This window comes from Eubalaena glacialis, chromosome 2 (genome assembly GCF_028564815.1).
Source record: "Eubalaena glacialis isolate mEubGla1 chromosome 2, mEubGla1.1.hap2.+ XY, whole genome shotgun sequence".
Taxonomy (NCBI): Eukaryota; Metazoa; Chordata; class Mammalia; order Artiodactyla; family Balaenidae; genus Eubalaena; species Eubalaena glacialis.
Window position 1 is genome coordinate 67,558,022 of NC_083717.1, and position 21,440 is coordinate 67,579,461.

The following is a 21,440-nucleotide window of genomic DNA, read 5'->3' on the forward strand; positions in this document are numbered from 1 at the left end:
AAGCAATTCGGCAATCTTTAGTAGGAACAATAGAGACATTTGTATTATATTCCTTGATCTAGTAATTTCACTCTTAAAATTCAAAATAAGCTCAAATCTCCATGCATGAAGATGTTCATTGCAATACAGAAAATTCAGAAATACTCCAAGTGACCAACATTAGGGAAACAATTTAATATGTCATAGCAATATGGAATATTAGCCATTTGATGATAATTCTGAAGGCTATGAATAAAGAGGAAAAACATGTTAAAGAAAGCCAAAGGCAGTCCCGAAGACAGGGGAGCAAGGCTGGGAACCGGGGGTACCTCTAAGGGAATTCCCTTGTGGGTTTCCCTTCTTGGTGCTTTACCCTCAGACTGTAGAAATGAGTATGTCCCACATGTATGTTCCCCCGAAGACCCAGCTCGGCACATGTAGACCACAGGAGGCTCCAGGTCCAGTCAAGGATTAGGGGTCACCCTTAGGAGCACCATTTTCAGTTTCAAAAACATACTTGAGAAAAAGTTTATAATTAGGGGACAGTTTGAGGTTTTCCTGTCCTCATTGAATCATCTCCTGTGGTTGCTCCAGCTCTCCAGGAAAGCCCAACACTCACATAAGCCTGCATGGTGGCAGAAGCCTGGGGGAGGGAGGTGATGGAAAGGGGGCCTAGCATGCCCTATGGTCTTTCCCCGACAGCCCTGTGCAAGGGCCTTCTGAGATGAGGTCTCGTCTGGAAATGGCAGGGAGGGTTGAGTGGGGACCAAGGTAGATGACTCAGTAGTCACCAATAAGACACACATTCTTCTTGTCCAAATGTTCCAGAGGAAGGTGACCCTTGAAGAGCAGAGACTAATGCTTGTGTTACACACACACACACACACACACATCATACATACAATACCTCCCCCATCCTCCGCATTTCTTTCTTTTTTACCCAAAGGTATGTGAATGATACATGTACTTCTGCAACTTGCTTTTCTCATGTAACAAGAGCTAGTGGGCATTTTTCCACACCACTACACATGGCTCTACCTTATCTTTTTAAGTGGCCAGAGGGACAGCTGTTATGTGGCCATGCCGTGATGGATTTAATCAACTTCTGTTAACAGACACCTGGGCTCTGCCCGCTTTTTTCACTGTTACAATTCATTCTATGATGATCAGGCCTGTCATACAAGTTTGTGCATGGCTGTGAGTATTCCTGTAGGACACATGCCTAGAAGTGTTTCACTTTTTTAGTTACTGTACAATTGTCCTCAAAAGCTGTCCCAGGGACTTCCCTGGTGGTGCAGTGGTTAAGAATCCCCTTGCCAATGCAGGGGACACGGGTTCGAGCCCTGGTCTGGGAAGATCCCACATGCCGCGGAGCAACTAAGCCCGCGCACCACAACTACTGAGCCCATGCGGCTAGAGCGCCTACAGCCTGTGCTCTGCAACAAGAGAAGCCACCGCAATGAGAAGCCCGCGCACTGCAACGAAGAATAGCCCCTGCTCACCGCAACTAGAGAAAGCCTGCGTGCAGCAACAAAGACCCAACGCAGCCAAAAATAAAAAATTTAATTTAATTTAAAAAAAAACTTAAAAAAAAAAAAGCTGTCCCAGTTTTTACCAGCAGAGTCTGAGAGTGTTTCTTTACCCATATCTCTAAAACTATACCTTCGAAAACAGGTTTTTGCCCATCAGATCAAAAATGCCATCTCCCTGTTGTTTGGATTTGCATGTCTTTGATTCTTAGAAATACCAGGCATCTTTTTCCCTGTTGATAGGCTACCCTTGTTTACACTTGAGCAGGAAGCTTGAGATGCTTTCACAGTCAAGGGGACGAAACTTTAAGGAGCAGAAAGGCAGGCCAGCGTGGAGGCATTTGGGGGCAAAGGATCTTGTCTATGGCCAGACAAGTACATACACACGCGAACCCATGTCATTCAGTGTATAAGTGTTGATTAGGAAGGGGAGAAAATCTGGCCTTTGAGAAAAACCTTTGAAACCAAAAGTTGAGTCTCATTCATTCCACTCACACCTCTTATGAGCCAGGCCGTGGGATAATGAGCCAATGGGAGGGGCGCTGAGCTTGCCCCATGCCTGCTCTTGAGCGCACATGGCAGAGGACCTACAGGAGCACAGAGCTGGAGGCCCTGAATCCAGTCTTGGGGGTGACGGGGTGGGAGGGTCGGGAGGCACAGGGTTATTAGAAGAGGGGATGTGACCCACATTTGAAAAGACAGGCTGGGAATGTGGGGAAGGATGAGACAGAAAAATGACCCCGTGTGTGGGTTCAGGCACAGTGGGCAGAGAAACCGCAGGAGGGTTAGCCCGGCTGGGGTGGGGCAGGCTGGCGGGTGGCAGAGGAGGCCAGAGGCCATGTATGTCATCCCTGGTTATCGATGTCCCAAGGAATCCTGCTCGGGCTGAGGCTCAGAAGGAAGCTTTTTTCCAGAACAGCCTAATTCCCAAGGAGCCAGCTAACAGAGGCATCCCTGGATGGCATCACGTGCAGGGTAAGGTAGAGACACGGGGGAAGCTGTGAAGGGCGGGTCCACTCAGGCTCTAATCCCACTGACCAGCTGGATGACCTTGGACAAGCCAGTTAACCTCTCTGAGGTTCAGGCTCCTCATCCAGATGATGAACTGAGAGGTACGTACCTTTTAGAGGTATGTGGGTTGAACTAAACTGAGCTTCAGGGTCCTTGTGAGTCTGAGGCTTTCTAGTCATAGGAGCTGATTTGTTGGCGTGACAGCTCTGCCTAGGAACCGAGGGGCTAAGCCAAGCGGATGGAGAGGGCAGGCACTGTCTGTGACCAGGCTCAGCCCCCGGACTGGCGCCAAGTCCAGAGGAATGAAGGGCTGCAGGGGGGAAGCCAAGAGCTGTTTTCACCAACAACTGCTAGAGTTGGGTCTCAAATGGAAAATGTCCCACAGAGAAGGAGGGAGGCGTCTTGCCTCATAACTCCATTTGATTCTAGCCACTTCTCTCCCTGGGCCCCAGTTTTCTCTTCTGCACACTGAGACAGTATTAATCTTCCAAACTTCTCTGCTTTTGACATCATTGAATGTTATCACCGGGGGGAAGAGACTAGCTCTGTTTGATCCACCACTACAGCTAACAGTTGGCAGCACGCACGACAGGAGCTCAGAGGAGGAGCTGGAGGTCACAGTGGGCCTAAGTAGCTGGAAAAGGAATTCCAGTCCCTAAATATTCAAGGGATTTGCTGGGAACAAAGAGTGGATGGGTGTGGGAGGAGCGCTATAGATCTGTTCAGAGGTTGCTCTCAGAGAGGTTACTTCAATTCAACAGGAAACCAAATAGAGTCTGCCAAACGGGATTTCTGGAAGGAAGGGGAGGGGAGAAGTGGCAAAAGCGCTTTCTCCAGCAAGCCAGCTGTGCCTGGGACTGTCCCTTTCAAAGGTCCCTGGGTCAGAGCCCTGTTTAGTTAAATTCAGTTCCAATCAATCCAACGAAATATGCCTACCCCCTCCCTGGGTCACAGTGTTGGCCACCGGGGGCCAGTCCTTGGTCTCAAGTAGCTCACAGTCTTGTGGGGTTGACAGCAGACACGTGCAGACAAGGCTAAGCCAAGGCGGCTGAAAGGGACAGTTTATAATGCTGCAAAACCAAGTGTCCCTGTGCATGGGTGAGGGAGCAGCTGGGCCAAGAAAGTGAGAGCTTTGTGGTCTTACAAGCTCCATTCGAATCCAGGCTCTGACCTTACCGGCTGTGAGACTTCAGCCAACTTATTAGCCTCTCTGAACGTCAGTCTTCCCAACTGTAAGAATAATTACACCTAATTATAGTTGTTATGAAGACTAAATATATACCCTACGAACCAGATTATTAAGCACTCTTAGTAATACTTAACAATGTTTGCTTAATATTAGTTAAGGATTATATACAAGTTTTAGATAGGTCAGATTTTAGATGTTATTTCTATTTTTCATCTGTGCTTTGTGGCCCTCTGTGTAGTCAATGAATGTGGTATGAAGTCTGTCTCCATTTTATGGAATGCAAATACATTTCCTCTTTAAAATTATTATGCGATTAGGAAGGTGTCTGGCTGGGTCTCTCTGCTTTCTGATACATTGAGGATTGTGGCTGCTAGTGACTTAGGGCCAGGGCCTAGTGAGGGCCTACTCAGCCCCTTTGACAACACTGTTCTAAGGGAAAGAATGCTATGGTTAGGGGAATTGCTTGTTACACAGCTACAGCAAACAAACAGTACTTATTGTCTGTATCTGGGGTATAGGAGCTAAGAGAAGGAGCTGGCGTTCACAGTGGTCCTAAGTAGCTGGGAGAAGATATGGATTCCAACTCCTTAGTATTTACTTCAAAAACAACCCCGTTTGGAGTAGTGCAGGGAGGAACACGCAAGTATAAGATATGGTTACTGCCCTCTGATGGCATCCAATTTAGCTGTACTACATTACACAGCCATTGGCCCGAGGATTTCCATCCAACAAATCCACAGATACAAAGCCTGGGGCTGAGATCAGAGCAACTCTCATGTCTCTTCTGCAGCGAGAAGAAAGAAACCGTGAGGGTCTTGCCCAGAGGGTCTTGGAACTCCCACCTCCTCATTTCTTGCCAACTATTCTGTTTACTACTAGAAACTGAGTTTATCGTCACTCACCTAAACAAGAGGTAGAACCTCAAAGTCTACCTTACTGTTGATATCTTCTGACCACTTAACTGTTTCCCAACATGGGAAACAAATCACTCCTAAGGGAGGGAGGTGAGAGGGCCCAGAAGGAAGCACGATTGAGCATCTACTGCTGAGAGTCTTGTGAGGTAGCTGCCAGCAGATTAAATGAAATGGTAAATGTGAGGCTGGACACATGAAAGGATATGTGCTACCTATTATTATTATTTTTTTTTAATTAATTAATTAATTAATTTTTGGCTGTGTTGGGTCTTCGTTTCTGTGCAAGGGCTTCCTCTAGTGGCAAGCGGGGGCCACTCTTCATCGCGGTGCGCGGGCCTCTCACTATCGCGGCCTCTCTTGTTGCGGAGCACAGGCTCCAGATGCGCAGGCTCAGTAGTCGTGGCTCACGGGCCTAGATGCTCCGTGGCATGTGGGATCTTCCCAGACCAGGGTTCGAACCCGTGTCCCCTGCGTTAGCAGGCAGATTCTCAACCACTGCGCCACCAGGGAAGCCCCCTATTATTATTATTAATGACTATTCTTACACAGGTAAGGAAATGAGGCACAGAGAGGTTAGGAAACTTGCCTAGGTTGCACAGCCAGGAAGTGGGGAGCTGGGATTCAAACTCAGGATTTGAATCAGGCAAACTGCCCTGTTTCTCTCTTCTGAACCCCTGCCCCTGCCCAATCCCTTCCTTCTTCCCTGGATAGACTCTGACAACATGGAGAGGGCATGATCTGTCTTTCTGCTCATCTATTCCAAAAAAGAGATGCCACTCCCTGGCCTCAAGAATCTAAAAATTACCCCATTTGGGGCACAGACAACCTTCAAGGCCTCCCACTGATGGTCAACTCCTCCATACATGGGTGGGGTCTTTAAATTCACTGCCCTATCTCTAGGGTGAGGAACAGTGCCTGGAATATAATAGGCACCTAAGACATACTTGTTAAATGAACGAACCAACGGAAGAAGCTGAGAAGCCCAGAAACCTTCCGAGCATTAGCAGATTCAGCAATGAGTCACGTGTAAGGAAGCAGGCTAGCCCTTGCTCTGGCTGGTGGCGAGCTAGATAGATGGCAAATCACCCCTTTAGTTCTGAATGGGAAGGCAGACCTGGTGGGGATCTCTTTCCTAGATTTTAAGGCTTAGCATTCAGCTTAGTCTTTTTTGGAAACCAGTGATGGAAGGCCTATTTGGAGCCTCAAGAAGCAAAGAGTGAGATATAGTGGAAAGAGCACTGTGTCTCCCTCTTCCAACCCCCTGGCCAGCCCTCACCGGGGCAGGTTATCTGAACTCTTTGGTCCCCACATTAATGGTTATGGAGTTCTTAGTAGCCAAGAAACACTATATTCATTTTGTTCTCATGATAAGCCCAATAGGGTCCCCATTTTATAGCAGGACTGTTTCAAGATCACAGACACGGGAAGTGGCAGGGCCAGGATTTGAACCTAGGCCTATGGCCTCCTGAGCCTGGCTGCCTAACGACTGAGCCACACCTGCACACTGGTAGTGTCTCTGCAGCTGCCAAGTGCATTGGTAAGGCCTCTCGGGGCTGCTGTCCTTCCATCTCCGAAAGGAGTGTGTCGCTCCCTTTCACCTCAGAGAGGTACTGGTTCTCAAGCTCGTGTGTGCGTGTGTGTGCGCGCGTGTGCATGTATAGGAGCAGGGTGGTGGGTGGCTTCCGGCTGCTTCCAGCAGGGTTCACATCCTGCCCCAGCCCACCCCCAGGTTCTTCGGGGAGGAGCATCGTCTCTCCTGGTGGGTGAGGGCAGCTGCTGGATGGAGAAGCAGAGGAATAGAAGGGAAAGGAAAGATGCTGAACCTGGGAGAGGGCCCTGCCTCCCTCCTCCTCCTCCCTCTGGGATCACTCTCTCCTCTCCTTGAGATGTCAGAAACCTCTCTCTGTGGCTGCTGGAGAAGGGCTGGGAGCACGAGGCTTGGAAACCCATAGCGCCCTTCCCTGCCGCCTGCCAGCCGCCCTCCCTAGCTGCGGCAGAAGCTATAAAAAGCACAGCCCTTCAACAATAGGTGACATCACCCAGCGGCGGAAAGAACTGGATTCTGCCAGATGCCAGGGAGAGTTACAGCCCCCATCTCTCCCTCGGGATGGGAGCCCCTTGGGAAAGGGCTTGGGTACGTCCCGTTGGCTCCCTGGAAGGATGGGGTTAGACTCCCGAGGACCTCCTCACGCTGTCGGGGAGGGGAGGCTGGGGGGAGGGGAGGCTGATCCTGAGGGACATGGGGAATGGACATCACTGGAGACTTTTCAAGGAATGGGGATATGGGAAAGGAGCTGGGAGGGGGTGGAGGCTGGCTAGATCCCTTCAGTGTCCTCTGAATGTTGTGACACAAGTAGAGGGCGGGGGAGGGGTGGCAGTGGGTGTGCAGGGCCTGCCTGGAGACGTGGGCCTGGCGTGCTGCGAACGGCATCTCTCTGGGCCCCTTCGGTCTGATTCCCTCCCTAGCCCTGGTGTGTATCACAGTGCCTGGCACATAGTAGGTGTGCTGACTGACCTCTTAACCTTGGTTCTGGGTGTCATGTCTGATGCACAGTAAGTTGACCATGTGGTCTGGAGAGGCTCGAGGGAGGCCTGCCCCTGGAGGGGGCTTTGGCAGAGGCGGGAAGGTCAGGCAGAGTGGTCCTGGCAGCGCTGACTGGCCTCCTCCCCCCACCTTGGGGGCTGCTGGTCCTCTGCCTTTACAGCCCCCCTCCCAGGACCTGGGTGAGGATGCCCGGCTCCATGTGCTCTTGGTGCCCCACAAGGGCTTTGCACAGAGAGCACGCTGAGATCGAAACACTGAGTGCTGGACGGATCTGAACTGTCAGCCCTTCCAGACTCTGAGCCTCAGTTTCCTCACTTAAAACTAGGGCTGTGGGTAGGTGCTCAGGGTGCTGGCTGGGAGTTAGGAGACCTGGGGTCCAGCCCTGTCTGGGATGTGACTCCCTGTGTGACCCTGGGCAGGGGCTTCCCCTGGGCCCTCAGTGTGCCCTTCTCCAGGAGGGGCATGGTTCCAGCCTCGGGGTGTCAGGGGGTGCTGACTCCAATGCCAAGATCCTTGGCCCTGAGGCTGGGGAGGGGCGGAGACCTGAGGGGCAAAGCGAGGGCTGTGAGCGGCTGCTTCTGGGCAGCTGGACTGGCAGCCAGAGCAAGAGCTTAGCTCCTCACTGATCTGTGACCTTATCCCCTTCTCTCTGGATCAGTGGCTCTGGGCCAGCCTCTCTCTCCCTGTGCCCCTAAGCCTGGTGTCCTTTCTCTTTACACCCTGACATGTACCCAAGCCATACCCTTCTCTTGGGCGCTCCCCTTCTCTCTGCTGAGCCATATTCCAGCATTTGCCCAGCTTGCCTGGGCTCCACTTCCTCCACAAAGCCCCTGTGACCACTCCCCAGCCCCTTCCCTGACCCCCAGAGCGTGCAGTGTCTCCACACTGCATACGTGGTGTCCTGGCTCATGTTCGGATGGCTTGAGAAGCACAAGTCTCACTTCAAAGTTCAGCTGCTCACCCTGGTGTCCCAAGCCTTCTCTCTCTGCTCCCAACCTCCCTTTGCAGCCGCCCCTCCTGCCCACTCCCCTCCCTGGTCACCACCCCAGGACCCCAGCCACACCAGATGACCCTGTCTTCCAAGCACACCATATGAACTCTGCTATGGTCTGAATGTTTGTCTTGCCCCCAAATTCATAAGTTGAAATCCAAACCCCCAAAGCTGATGGTATTAGGAGGTGGGGCCTTTGGGGATGGGCGATAGGTCATGAGGGTGGGGCCCTCATGAATGGGATTAGTGACCTTATAAAAGAGACCCCACAGAGCTCCACCCCTTCCACTATATGAGGACACAATGAGAAGAGAGCCCTTACCTGACCATGGTGTACACTGATCTCAGACTTCCAGCCTCCAGAACCACGAGCAATACATTTCTGTTGTTTAAAAGCCACTCAGTCTGTGGTACTTTGTTATAGCAGCCCAAGTGGACTAAGACATACTCCCTGCAGGCCTTTGCCTATGTCCTTTTCCTGGGCCTTCTAGAACATTTTCTCTGCTGTCAAAGTCCTGCTTCTCCAGGGTCTATTCAGCCCTCTAACCCCCTCTACCCTGCCTGTACCTCGGCCAAAAGTAATCCCTCTGTCCTCCCTGTGCACATAGCCCTCTGTTTGACCTTCCGTGGATGCAACGACTTCACTCTGCATCCTGAGACCAGCAGGCATAGTGCTAGGCACAGGCCTCCTCGCATCGTCATAGCAACTGCCTAAGGGACGTACCAGTATTATTGCTATTAAAAACAGGAGCAACACTGAGGCTCAGAGAGGGTACATAACATGCCCTTGGTCACCCAGCTAGTAAATGGTGAAGCTGAGATTCAATCCCAGGTCCAGCAGAGTCCACAGTCAAGCTGTCATTGAAGCCCAGCATCCTAGGCAGGCACACTGTGGTCCAGCGTGTGTGAAGCTGAAGAGAGCCGCTTGGCTCGTGCGGTCAGGGCTGGGCCCTATGCTTTTCTTGAGCACACAGCATGGGCGTCTGGTTTATTAACTGGGGTCCTGGAGCACGTGGCGCCTGACTCAGGTGAAATAAGGTGCTGAGCTAGAACCCGGCAGGGCCATCAGGGCCAGTGACCCCTCCCACCCTCGCCCTGATTCAGGAAGTTCAGACCTGAGGTGGAGCCAGGACAGCCAGCAACTCTGAGAGCCCAGCCTAACCTGTCCCCCCACACCCAGATGGACACTGCCCTTCTCCTTCCCAGCTGGCTCCCTGGTGAAATACGAGACACCGGGAGGGGCCTGAGGCTTCCAACACGGACTCTGTGGATTCGTGTCATCACAGGACTTCATAGATCAGGAAGAGCGTGGGCTCTGGGGCCAGCAGTCCTCCTCTACTCTCTAGTTCTGTGACCTGACCCCAGCCCTTGGCTTGGGGTGGCAATGCCTGTCGCACAGGGTGGCAATTAGGGCTAATGGCGTATAGAGTGTCCAGTCCAGAGTGGCTGGAAAAGTCAGTGTAAGGCAGCCCTGAGTTTCAGGGGTGTTTGCTCTTCAATGACTAGTGACAGTGGCTCAACACTTCAGCACAGGCAGGGACGGAGCTGGCTGTGGTCGCTGACACTCCTTGGACTCCCTGCACCCAGAAGAGAACAATGGACAGCACCTCCAAGTGCCCTCTCTCACACTGAGCCCAGTCTTAACCTGTACTGACCACTGAGCTCTCCAGCTCCCACCAACTCCAGCTGCCTCCTTCTCAGCCCAGGAAGCAACCAGTGTCCTCGTTGCCCTCTGGGTTTCCTCACCTGTCCTGGGCTTCATCACCTTGTGCTCATCCTCTGGCCTGTCGGTTCTCTGACCCCTGGTCACTGTCTCCGTCTCGTTGAAGAAAGTAGCCAAACCTGATGGATCGTGCCCATCACAAGTTCTTGCCCTCCCTGCTCACATGGGCCCTGCCCTTGATGCTGCTGCTCTCAGGAGTCCTCTTGGGTTGACTCAGGGCTTTGACCTTCAGGAGTTGGTCAAGCCCATTCTCTTAGCCTGTCCCCACCACTCCCTTTTATTAGGTACTGTGCCAGCTGACCTCCTCCATACCCCCTAATTTATTAACCAATGGAGACTATTCACTGTGAATCTCATTCATTAGTTGGGCTATATTCATTCTCTCATGCATTCATTTATCTTTCCATTCTATCCATCTATCCATTCACCTTCATCTAGTCATCCATTCATCCAATCATCCTTCCTCCTTCCATTCAACTATCTAGCCATTATCCATCCATTCAGTCTTCTATCCATCAATGTAGTCATCCATCCAAAAATCCATTCATCTAGTCACTCATCTAGCCATCTGTCCATCCGTCCATCCATCCATCCATCCAGGTATCCATTCCATCGAATACCTACTATGTATTTACCATGTACTAGGCTCTGTGCTGGATGCTTGGGATTCAGAACCAAAAAGGCCATGGCCTCTACCCTCAGGAGCTCTCAGGCTGGTCTGGAAAGACAGGAGACATGAGCTCCAAAGTTCCTTCTAGTTCCAATATCCTGGGAGTCTACGACCCGCACCCAGGCTATGCCAGTAGGCACTAGAGAGATGCTTGTGGCCTGATCTTCCTTCACCCAGGAACACCAGGGGCTGGAGCAGCCCCTCCTCACCAGCTCAGCTGAGGCTCTGAAATCCCCTCTTGGTTCCAGGCTGGGGTGTTGACATTGCTTAAGGGCACTTGAGGAAAGGCATGGGGTCCCTCTCCAGAAACACGGAGCCTGCTGCCAACACCTGACTCTACCTCCACGTATGAAAGTCAGCAGAGCCTGGGGAAAGGGTGGCCAGACAGCGGCTTCACATTTTACTCTCCCTGGATTCTTCAACTCCCCTCTCCCAACTCTCTGCCGCCTTTCTTCCCTCTATCTCATCCTTCCCACCGGTTCCCTCTTCCCTTTCCCTCCATCTCCTCTCTGTTCCCTCCTCTTCATTTCCCTTCTCCTATTTCTTCTCTCTCCCCATTAAGTGGTGGAACACATGGTGTTCAAATCCTGGGCCACCATTTTGGGTCCTTGGATAAGTCATGACAATTCTCAGCCCAGTGTCCTTCCCTAAAACCGTGGCTCACAGAGGACAAAACTAGATGGTACACTTGCCCAGCCTGCAAGAACAGGGCCTCTTTTCCTCATGGCTCATCCCTTTCTTCCCTTTTCCCCCTTCCTCCTTGTCCATAGTCCTCTTTCTATCCTTCTCCTTTTGAGACTACAGATGAGTGCCAAATCACACCCTTAATCTTTTTTTTTCTGATTCTCACCTACAAAGTCAACACCTCCAAATGAAATCATGCTAAAGGCACAAATAGTCCATGGATTCGCTCCCTCTGTCCTCTTCCTAACTCCCCATCCTGGGGCTAGCTGGAGGGATGACCAAGAGAACAGAAGAAGGGCAAAGAAGGGAGAAGGAGGGAATTTAGGGAGGAAGGCCTCCAGGAAGAAGCAGGGAGGTGCCCCCGTGCACCCACCCTCCCCAGGGAGCACCCCTCCTGCTCACCGACGTGTCCTCCGAGCATGAGGCAATGATGTTGTCAATGAAGGGGTTCCACTTGATGTCCAGCACGTTGCCCTGGTGACCACAGACCTTGGGGTAGTTGGGTTCAATCCTGCCCGTCTGCAGAGGAGAGAGAGAGAGAGAGAGAGGGAGAAAAGGGCGTTAGTTTGATGGCCCTGGGGTGACTTGAAAGAAGAGCCTTTATCCTGGGCTTCTATACTGGACCAGAAGGTCCTTGAGGGCCCCCGAATGTCTTTGGGTCCCTGCATCCGGCTGAGCCCTATTGCTCTGTGGCTGCAATCTCCCAACATCGAATGGTGGTGGGGAGGGTCCCATAGCAGGGTGGTGGGTGGGGCTGTGCGTGCCCACACGACACCTGTGTGCAACTTAGAGAAAGGTGCCCCTTCCTCAAGTAAAAATGTTTAAAGTTAAGGGGTAACTATCCACCTGAACGACCAAAGCCTGGTGGGCAGCAGCCCTGGCAGTTACTGGGCCATGTGCCTGTACTCCCCGCTGCCTCTCAGAGGGGTGACACAGCCAGGTTTGGATCAAGAGGAGGCTCTTTCCTGCTGCTCCGGGAATGAGCAGAGAGGCCTGAATCTCGGGGTCCACCCATACACTCTCATATGTTATCCTGCCTGGGATGTGAGCGGTGCCACTCCCAGATGCGGCATGCTTGTTCAGTGTGCATCTTAAAACACCTGTACCCAGTGCCCTATGGCTGAAAGCATAGTCTTTGGAGCCACACAGGCCTGTGTCTGAATCACAGCTCTGCCACTTTTTAGCTCGGTGGCCTTTGGAAAGTCAATAAGCCTTGGTTTCCTCATTTCCTTTTCTTTCTTTTTTTTTTTTTTTAAGGCTTCAGCAACTTTATTTTCAGACACATGGATATAAAATCAGCTGGAAAGCTTGAGAGTGCAGCTGTCATGAGAGAGGTTCCTCATTAGTATTGTGAAGATTAAATGAGCTAATGTGCTTAGCAAAGTACTTAGTGTGGAGGTTGTCATCATAGTGAATGCTCAATATATGATACTAGTTATTATCATACAGGTTAGATGACACTTCCTCCAGGAAGTCTCCCCTGATCCCTCAATGGATTAAGAACTCCTCTGCGAGCTCAGGGCATTCTGTGCTTCCCTGTATTATAGGCACCATCACACAGAATTGCAGTCTGTTTCTGTCTATGAGCAACTGAGGACAGGCTTCCTTGTCTCTGAATCTCCAGCTCCTTACAAGCCTGGCACACAGTGGGTGCTCAGTACATGACTTAAAAGACATCCTGCAGGGGGGATGAAGTCCACAAAAGATGGAACAAAGGGTGTGGGGGTGAGGGGTAGTTCCATGCTTAGTTGTCTATAAAGGCAGCAGGGAAGAAAGGGGAAATTGCAGGCAGAGGCTGTGTCCCCATTCCCAGGTCTTTTTAATATTAGCTTTTTGGGGTGTGGAAGAAATAGGGAGGGTTTTTCCAGTCACTGCCCATCTGCTAACAGTGGTTAGGTGGCCAGAGGCACCTTAGGCAGGTCAAACCTCACCGTCCTTTAGGTTCCTCAACTGAATAAGGAGGAAGACAACCAGTTTTTGCCAAGCCCCTGCTACACGTGCCTTATATCACTTCTTCACCAGTGTGATGGGCAAGAGTTCTTTCAGAGTGTGCATTCTGCCATAACCTCTTCCCCAGCCACTTCTTGCCTGCATGTCTATCAGCTCATCTCCAGATTATTTGATTTTTTGTGACACCGCAATGGCAAGGTGCGTAGAGAAAAAAAAAAAAAAACCTAGAGAAAATGGCAGTGGTATGGAGGGTGAGGAATGAGGCAGAGAAAGAGAGAGGGAAAAGGCCTTGGAGATTGTACTCAGAAGATCTTCACTGACACTGTACACTGGCAGAAATCAGAGAATGGAGGAAAAGGATTGGGGGTGTATTGCTCTCAGTTAAGAATGGGATCCCCTTTGACATTCCATGAGGGATGCAATTCGAATTGGAATATCTTTTTCAATGACTTTTAGGCTGTTGGACTATGTTTCTTTAATTGAGACTCTCAGCAGAGACTGAGCCACATGTGGCCCTGGGATTTATTAGGGTTACACAGTAGCTTCTTTAACTCTCACAAAACCCTGGGACTTAGGCATGAGGAAATTCAGGCCCAGAAAGGTTAAGCCACTTGCCCAAGGTTACCCAGCTGAAAGCAAAGCTAGGATTCCCACACAGGTATGACCCTCAAAGCTGAGCTGAATCCCACTGCTTATTGCTAGCCAGCTCCCCTCCCTCCAGCTCTGACGTCCACAGGCAGACAGGCCCTGCATTGTCTGCTTCCACAGCTCACTTGCGCTCTGACAGAGCCTCCTCTCCTTATATCTGGTCCCAAAGGCTGCCCTGAGTGGTCCCTGAGTAAAGCTGTCTGCATTAAGCTTTTGGCAACCAGGCAGATCTGAATCAGTCAATAGGTGGCCATCAGCTAGCAGCAGCTTCTGGTCAGCAGCCTGCAGGTGATGTCCTGGAGGGACAGGTGAAGCCACATCACTGGAATGTATTCAGAATGGGGAGAGGTCAGGGCCCTGCATCAGGAAGGGAATTAGTAGCGGATGATCCCGATGTAATGTATCCTTCCAGGTGGCCCTCTGTGAATGCCTTCCCCAAAGGGGTGGGTAATGATGATTTTCATGACTGAATCATACTGCTGCTCATGTAAATGGTGACCTCCAGAGCTGTGCAGTGCACAACCTGCTCTGCTATATGCAGCGCCCTCAAGGGGAGGGACCTCCTTTCAACGTGGCAGCTTTGATTTTCCCATTTTATATAGTAGAGTTCACGTAAAAAAAAATTTTCTTTTCGCCGTGCCGTGCAGCTTTGCGGGATCTTAGTTTCCTGACCAGGGATTGAACCTGGGCCCATGGCAGTGAAAGCGCTGAGTCCTAACAACTGGACTGCCAAGAAATTACCAAAATTTTGTTTGAAAGACAAGTTTCATTGCTAAGAAGAAAAGTATGAAAGCCACAGTTTTATAGAGAAATCGTGCAACTTTTAAAATGCAATTATTAACTCCAGGAAAAGAGCTGTATCAGAAAGCTAATACAATCATAGTGATAATGACTTGTGTACAATGCTTACATCATGGTAATAATGTAAATCCTGAATATTTATTTAAACACAAGTTGTGCTATAATATACTGGGAAGGCAGAGGTAGGAAAAATGTGTGCGTGTACAGTTAAGAGGGGAGACAGAGGGGCTTCCCTGGTGGCGCAGTGGTTGAGAGTCTGCCTGCCAATGCAGGGGACACGGGTTCGAGCCCTGGTCTGGGAGGATCCCACATGCCGTGGAGCAACGAGGCCCGTGAGCCACAACTACTGAGCCTGCGCGCCTGGAGCCTGTGCTCCGCAACAAGAGAGGCCGCGATGATGAGAGGCCCGCGCACCACGATGAGGAGTGGCCCCCACTTGCCGCAACTAGAGAAAGCCCTTGCACAGAAACGAAGACCCAACACAGCCATAAATAAATAAATAAATAAATAAATAAATAAATAAATAAACCCAAAGTTTAAAAAAAAAAAAAAAAAGAGGGGAGACAGAGCTGGTAGAGAGCCAGATCCCCATCTTCCATAATAGGAAGTCAACAGACAATGTCTAAGATTTAAAAAACCAGACATAGCCGTGAAAGCATGTAATTAAGAAATACGAGGAGAAGTACAAAAAGAAACAGCTCAAAACACTGGAAGCAGCTACCTTTAGGGAGTGGGAAACGAGGGGTGTAGCAAAGTAGGATAGGGATCGAGGGTACAGGCCCTGGTGTGCTGGTAAATGTTTAACAACCGGTTTTCCAGGAAAAAAAGGACCATGGTTTGGAACATTGGCCAATTTCAGTGGCAAATGCCCACTATGCCTGACTTCAAGCTACCAAGGTGATATCACCAAAAGTAGAGTTAAAAGAGACTCACAGTAGCACACCAGATAGTAGTAAAATAGTTAGTAAGGAATAAGTTTTTAACATTAGTACCTCTGTTTTTAACATCATTCATTTAATTGAAAGTTGCATAATTTAATTTTTAATAATGGTCGTGTTTAAAAACTGGCTTGCAAAACTCCTAAAAAGTTAACAGTAAGCTCTCACGAGCTGGTATAAGCCAACCTCAGCACCTCCCTTGTAGTGCTATAGGCCTTGCAGTACTATTAGACTTCATGAACTCTGCACAATTATTACTCTGATAGACATAAAAATTAAAGAACAAACCAATAAAGTGCATGTATAGGTGTTCTAAAGGAAGCTTGTTCAGAAATTTTTTTTTTCTGAATTTAAATAAATGTGAACAATCCTCTCCCCAGACCCTCCAAATGCCTCTGTTTTCTGTTCTACTTTCTGGATAGGGGTGTGACTAGAGACCAAATCTGAATCTGGTTCTTAACTGCTACCCAATACTGCCTTCTCATACTTGGGCTCACGCCAACACTAATAGCTATTATTAATATATTAATACAATCAAATTTATATTGATTTACAGATATCATCAAATTTAATCCTCATAACAACCCCACCTTACATCTGAGAAAACAGATGTGTAAAGAGCTTCTCAGGAGCGAAGTCAAGGTTTTGCACTGTTTTTTTTTTTTTTTTAATAAATTTATTTATTTATTTTTGGCTGTGTTGGGTCTTCGTTTCTGTGCGAGGGCTTTCTCTAGTTGCGGCGAGCGGGGGCCACTCTTCATCGCGGTGCACGGGCCTCTCACTATCGCGGCCTCTCTTGTTGTGGAGCACAGGCTCCAGACGCGTAGGCTCAGTAGTTGTGGCTCACGGGCCCAGTTGCTCCGCGGCATGTAGGATCTTCTCAGACCAGGGCTCGAACCTGTGTCCCCTGCATTGGCAGGCAGATTCTCAACCACTGCGCCACCAGGGAAGCCCTTTTGCACTGTTTTATAACTTTAGAATCACTGTTGAGATGGTCAGCTCACAGAATTGTCCCAGTGGGAGGCTTCTCAGGGGTCCTGGGGTCTAACCTGCCATCTGGTGCTTGAACCTCAAAGAGAGCTTGAGTCTCAACAGAGCTGGGGCAGAGACCTTGCTGCATGGGGTGGGGTTGGGATGCCTGTTACACAGCATCTATAATCATTAGGGAGATCTTCATGCTGTTAGGATGGGCCTTATCCTGGAGGCCTCACAGGACAAATCCAATCCCCCTTCGCTGGGACAGACTTTCAATGTCAAATGTTGGATGGCAGCTGTTATGTACCCCGAGTCTTCTCAAGGAGGAGCCCAGTGCTGGGGATCAGGGTGCATGTCAAACACAGCTAAGCTGCCAAAGACAGAGTTGGGGGTGCTGGGACATGGCCTCTTAACAGGGTGCAGGGGAGTGCGAAGCATGGCAACTTTCCCGCAGATCCATATGCCAGGGTCTCAAAGACTTTTAAAAGGTTCATAGCCTTTGACCAATAACTCCACTTTGGGAATTTATCTCGGAGAAATCAACAGGGAAGCATACTAAGACACTCAGTGCCATGTTATTTATAATAGGGAACAATAATAAATGCTCAACAATGGGGCATTGCCAAAACGAATTATAGGACACCAACATAATGGAATATTATGAGGTAATTTAAATCATATTTTCAAAAAATATTTAATGACATGGGAATTGCTCAAGCTCTAATGGTAAGTGAAATAGTCAGAATCAAGTTATATATGCAAAATTATCCTTAGCTATTAAAAGAAAAATATATCAAAAGTTAATAGTGGCAGGACTTCCCTGGTGGCGCAGTGGTTGAGACTCCGTGCTCCCAATGCAGGGGGCCCAGATTTGATTCCTAGTGGGGGAACTGGGTCCCACATGCATGTTGCAACTGGGAGTTCGCATGCCACAACTGGGGAGCCTGCCTGCCACAACTAAGACCTGGTGCAACCAAAAAAAAAAAAAAAATTAATTAAAAAAAAAGTTAAGAGTGGCAATCTCTGGCTAGTTGGATATAAGTGGTTTCTAATTCTTCCCCAATGAACATTTACAATTTCTATTAAAGATATAGATGTTATTTAAAACACACACATACACACTCACCATAGTTTTTTGTTTTGTTTTTGTTTTTGGTACCCCAGGTGGGAGGTGATCACCACAGTTTTGATTGAAAACTATTCCTCTCCGGTTTTGGTCAAACAGGTCTTAAAGAAATGAGATGCAGACTGGGGTCGACCAGATTTATGTGCCAGAAGCTTCTGTGGAACACAGATGTATCTGCTTGTATAGGCTTCTTTACTCCCTTATTACGATGCAGATAGTTTAGGGGAAAATAAGATCCTTGCAACTGAATAAAATTATATAACTAATTGAAAATAGGTTTCAGAGTGCGTGTGTGTGGGCAGGGCAGGCCAGGCCCTGCCTTGGCGGGTTGGTAGGCATGGCTCACCCAGCAGGCTGCCAGGGGAACGGCGTGTGCCCTCGGCCTCAGTCCAGGCTTTATCTGAACCCAGTGAACTGACTGAGGACGAGATATTTTCAAAACAACCTGCACTGCAGCTTCAGCTTCCTAGAACTTCCCATGGCTGCAAAGATGAATTCTGTACACAGAAGCAAAATGTTTTCTTACTTGGGGAATCAGCTTAGTGAGGCAGAAAGAACAGACTAAGCAAGAGGTAGGGTTTCTAGGCCCAGTCCCAATTCACCTCACCAGCTGAATGACCATGAACACGGCCCTTGGCCTCTCTGGGCTTCCCAGATTCCTAGACCCTGGGCTAATGCCCTCTCTGCTTCTTCGTGGCTGCCCTTTTTACTGTATGAAGCCAGGCACACCTGCAACTGGAGGGCCTTGCTTCTGGCATACCAGGACAGAAGTTAGGGATGCACATCAAGTCACGGGATGGAAATACTAATGATAACAAAAAAGACGAGGGTGATAAAGGACCATTTGACAAGTGCTTCAAAAGTGCCTTGTGCCCAGCAATTTGTATACATCATTGTATTTAAGTCTGAAACAAAGTTTTATTAAATCCAACAAGGACCTACTGTACAGCACAGGGAACTCTGCTCAATATTCTGTAATAACCTAAATGGGAAAAGAATTTGGAAAAGAATAGATACGTGTATATGTATAACTGAATCACTTTGCTGTACACCTGAAACTAACACAACAGTGTTAATCAACTACGCTCCAATATAAAATAAAAATTTTTTAAAAGTTTTAGTAAATCCTTACAACCCTCCTGTAACAATCCATTTTATGGATGAGAAAACCAAGCTCTGGGCCATGATTTGCCAAAGGTGATGCAGCTGGGCCGGGAGGAGTTGCAGTTTGCACTGGCTCTTGTCTGGCTATGCTGCCCTCCTATTTCAGAATGTAGGTGAGAGACTTGATAAATTAGGGGGAAAAGTCATACATCAGAAGTAGGGCCTCAGAATTTCTCATAAGGTCCTCAGAAGGGGCTGGCAGGCAACTCAGTTGTGAAGACCCTTATACTTGCTCCTGAAGACCCTTACTTCCCCCACTCCGTCTCCCCCCTCCCCCTAGTGGTTCTCAAACTTCGCTTTTGTTTTAGAATCACCTGGGAAGTTTTAAAAACCCCAGTGCCCGGATGGGTACCCCATATCAATTTAATCACAGTGTCTGGGAGTGGGCAGCCGGGCATCAGTATTTTTTTTTAAAGATTTCCAAGTGATTCCATTGGGCAGTGAAGTGTGGGAACCACTACCCTAAAGGCTCCATATTCTGCGGGGGCCTCAGGGAAGCACCTGCACTCATTCATTCTAGGACAGGGGCGGATACTGTCAGTGTTACTCGATGTAGGTGCAGGGGGTGGGGTGAGAAATCAAAAACCAGTATTGCGTGTTTAACGCAGGCCCAGATAAAGCGAACAGGAAGATAAACGGTCACGTCAGGTGCTGTACAATTTAAAGGAAGCCCCAGGGCAATGGATAACCCTGACACAGGAGATAGGTGAGCTAACGGTGGAACCCCAAGCTTCCGCGTGACAGATGTTTGGGGATCCCCACCCATCTGCCTCCATCGTCACACTCCCTCCTCCACGTGCTGCCCCACGCATCCCAGACCATCCAGGTAGGCTGCCTGCCGTCTTCTCTCCTCTGGATGGAAGCTGACATTAAATGAGAGAGGTATTATAAAATGGGCACTGTAGGCCTTCTCTCCAAAGCTCTGGGCAAAGTCAGGCCCCCTGTGTCCAAGCCTCCGGTGTGTGAAGGAGGTCTCACCCTCCAGCTCACAGCCCTTGACACTTCACAAAGCACTTACACATGCATTATCTAATTATCACTGCCCAGGGAAGGGGTGACTCGAGGAAACTTGAGTTTCCGGTCACCCCACGTCGCAGTGACACTAGAACGAGTTTGTGCAGCTTCAGAACTCTTGAGTGCCACTGTGGCCTTCTCAGCAGGGGTGAGAGGGGTGTTTCATGTTCCTAAACACTGGGTGCCCTTCGTCCAAAGTGTGGGCTGCTGTCACCCCAGGGTGTGCCCAATCTGCCAGCGACGGTCCCCAACACAGCTGCACACACAGGCATGCACGCTCACACATTTATACACCGCCCCCCTCCATACAAGCTTCTCTCCACGCCACTTCTGCCCAGGCCTCTGACTGAACTCCTTCCCTCCCTCCACCCCAATCAGAACGTACTGGGCTCATGTCCCACACTTTAGCGCCCTGCTGTCTTCAGCCCGTTAATCTGAAATAATGTATATAATAAACGGGAGGCTTCTAAGGAGGACACTGCGGGGGTAATGGGTCAGTTCATTTCTCCTTGTGGGTCATCTATGTGCATGTTCACAGGAGCCTTTAGAGAAAGCCATTTGGCGCAGAAGTGGACTCTCCTGGGTTTTCAGACTCCTGGGCAGTCCCCTGGAGATCTATTTTGGGTAGAGGGCTTTATTCATGCTTGAGCTCCCAGGACTGCCTTGCAGGATTTCTGAAGTGGGTCCACTGATTGGTCCCCTTGCCTCTAGTGTCTGCCCTCTGCAGTTCTCTCCAATCCATCTTACGTACTGTTGCCTAATTCTTCTAGAGTACAGCTCTGCTGCAATAACTATTCCACTCTGAAATTTTCAATGGCTCCCTACTATCTTGACTTTAAAAGCCAAACTCCTTATGAGACATCAGAGCTACTGTGGTCCCAGCCTGACCCCGCTTTGACATAACAGCCCACCCCACTGCACGACACACACATGACTATACACACACCCTAACCTCCAATGCTCCCGCCACCTAGATGACCTTTGGTTCCTGGTTCATCCCTGCCACCAGGCTGTGAGCACCACGAAGACAGTGACCTTGGCCCAGCCATCTTCAGAGCATCCTTCAGTGCCAGCTCATAGCAAGAACTCAAGCTGGGTGAATGACTGTCACCCTGTTTCCTACCTCTGGGTCTTTACTCACGCTGTTCCCTGAGACCACACTCCCTTCCCTTCTTGTGCACGTCCATTCTCGTCACCCAGAAAATATCATCCAGGGAACAGACACATTTCTCCACCTTCCTCATGCCGGGAGATAATTCTGGATCCTGCTCTTCTGACCTTGAGAAATTCTAGATCTGGGGCTGAGCTGCAGGGTAGGTTCACAGTCAAATGGCAGCATGTGCAACAAAGGTTGTGATGCTCTAAAGTCAGTCACCCAGTCAGACAGAAGTTCACGGCGAGACTTCAGGAAGCCTCCCAACTTCATGACTTCCTGTTTTGATTTTTCCCCCCAGTCTTTTATCTTTGTGTTTTTCAAGCTGGAAAGGATTTGCTGGTTTTTCCAGTCGAAATCCCTAGTGTGTATGTGCGTGTGTGCGTGCGTATGTACTGGGGGAGAGTGTGGGAGCGGGTCCCCGGGGGCGGGGGAG

At 49.6% G+C, this 21,440-nt stretch overlaps 1 protein-coding gene across 4 annotated transcripts in view; it reads right to left on the reverse strand.

Moving 5' to 3' along the window:
- Positions 1-21,440, reverse strand: part of CORO2B (coronin 2B) — a 139,995-nt gene that overhangs the window by 15,556 nt on the left and 102,999 nt on the right. For all 4 annotated transcript variants that reach the window (XM_061180144.1, XM_061180147.1, XM_061180145.1 and 1 more), the window contains exon 3: positions 11,638-11,754. In XM_061180144.1, the coding sequence (XP_061036127.1) occupies positions 11,638-11,754 (117 nt within the window). The remainder of the gene's footprint in view (positions 1-11,637; positions 11,755-21,440) is intronic.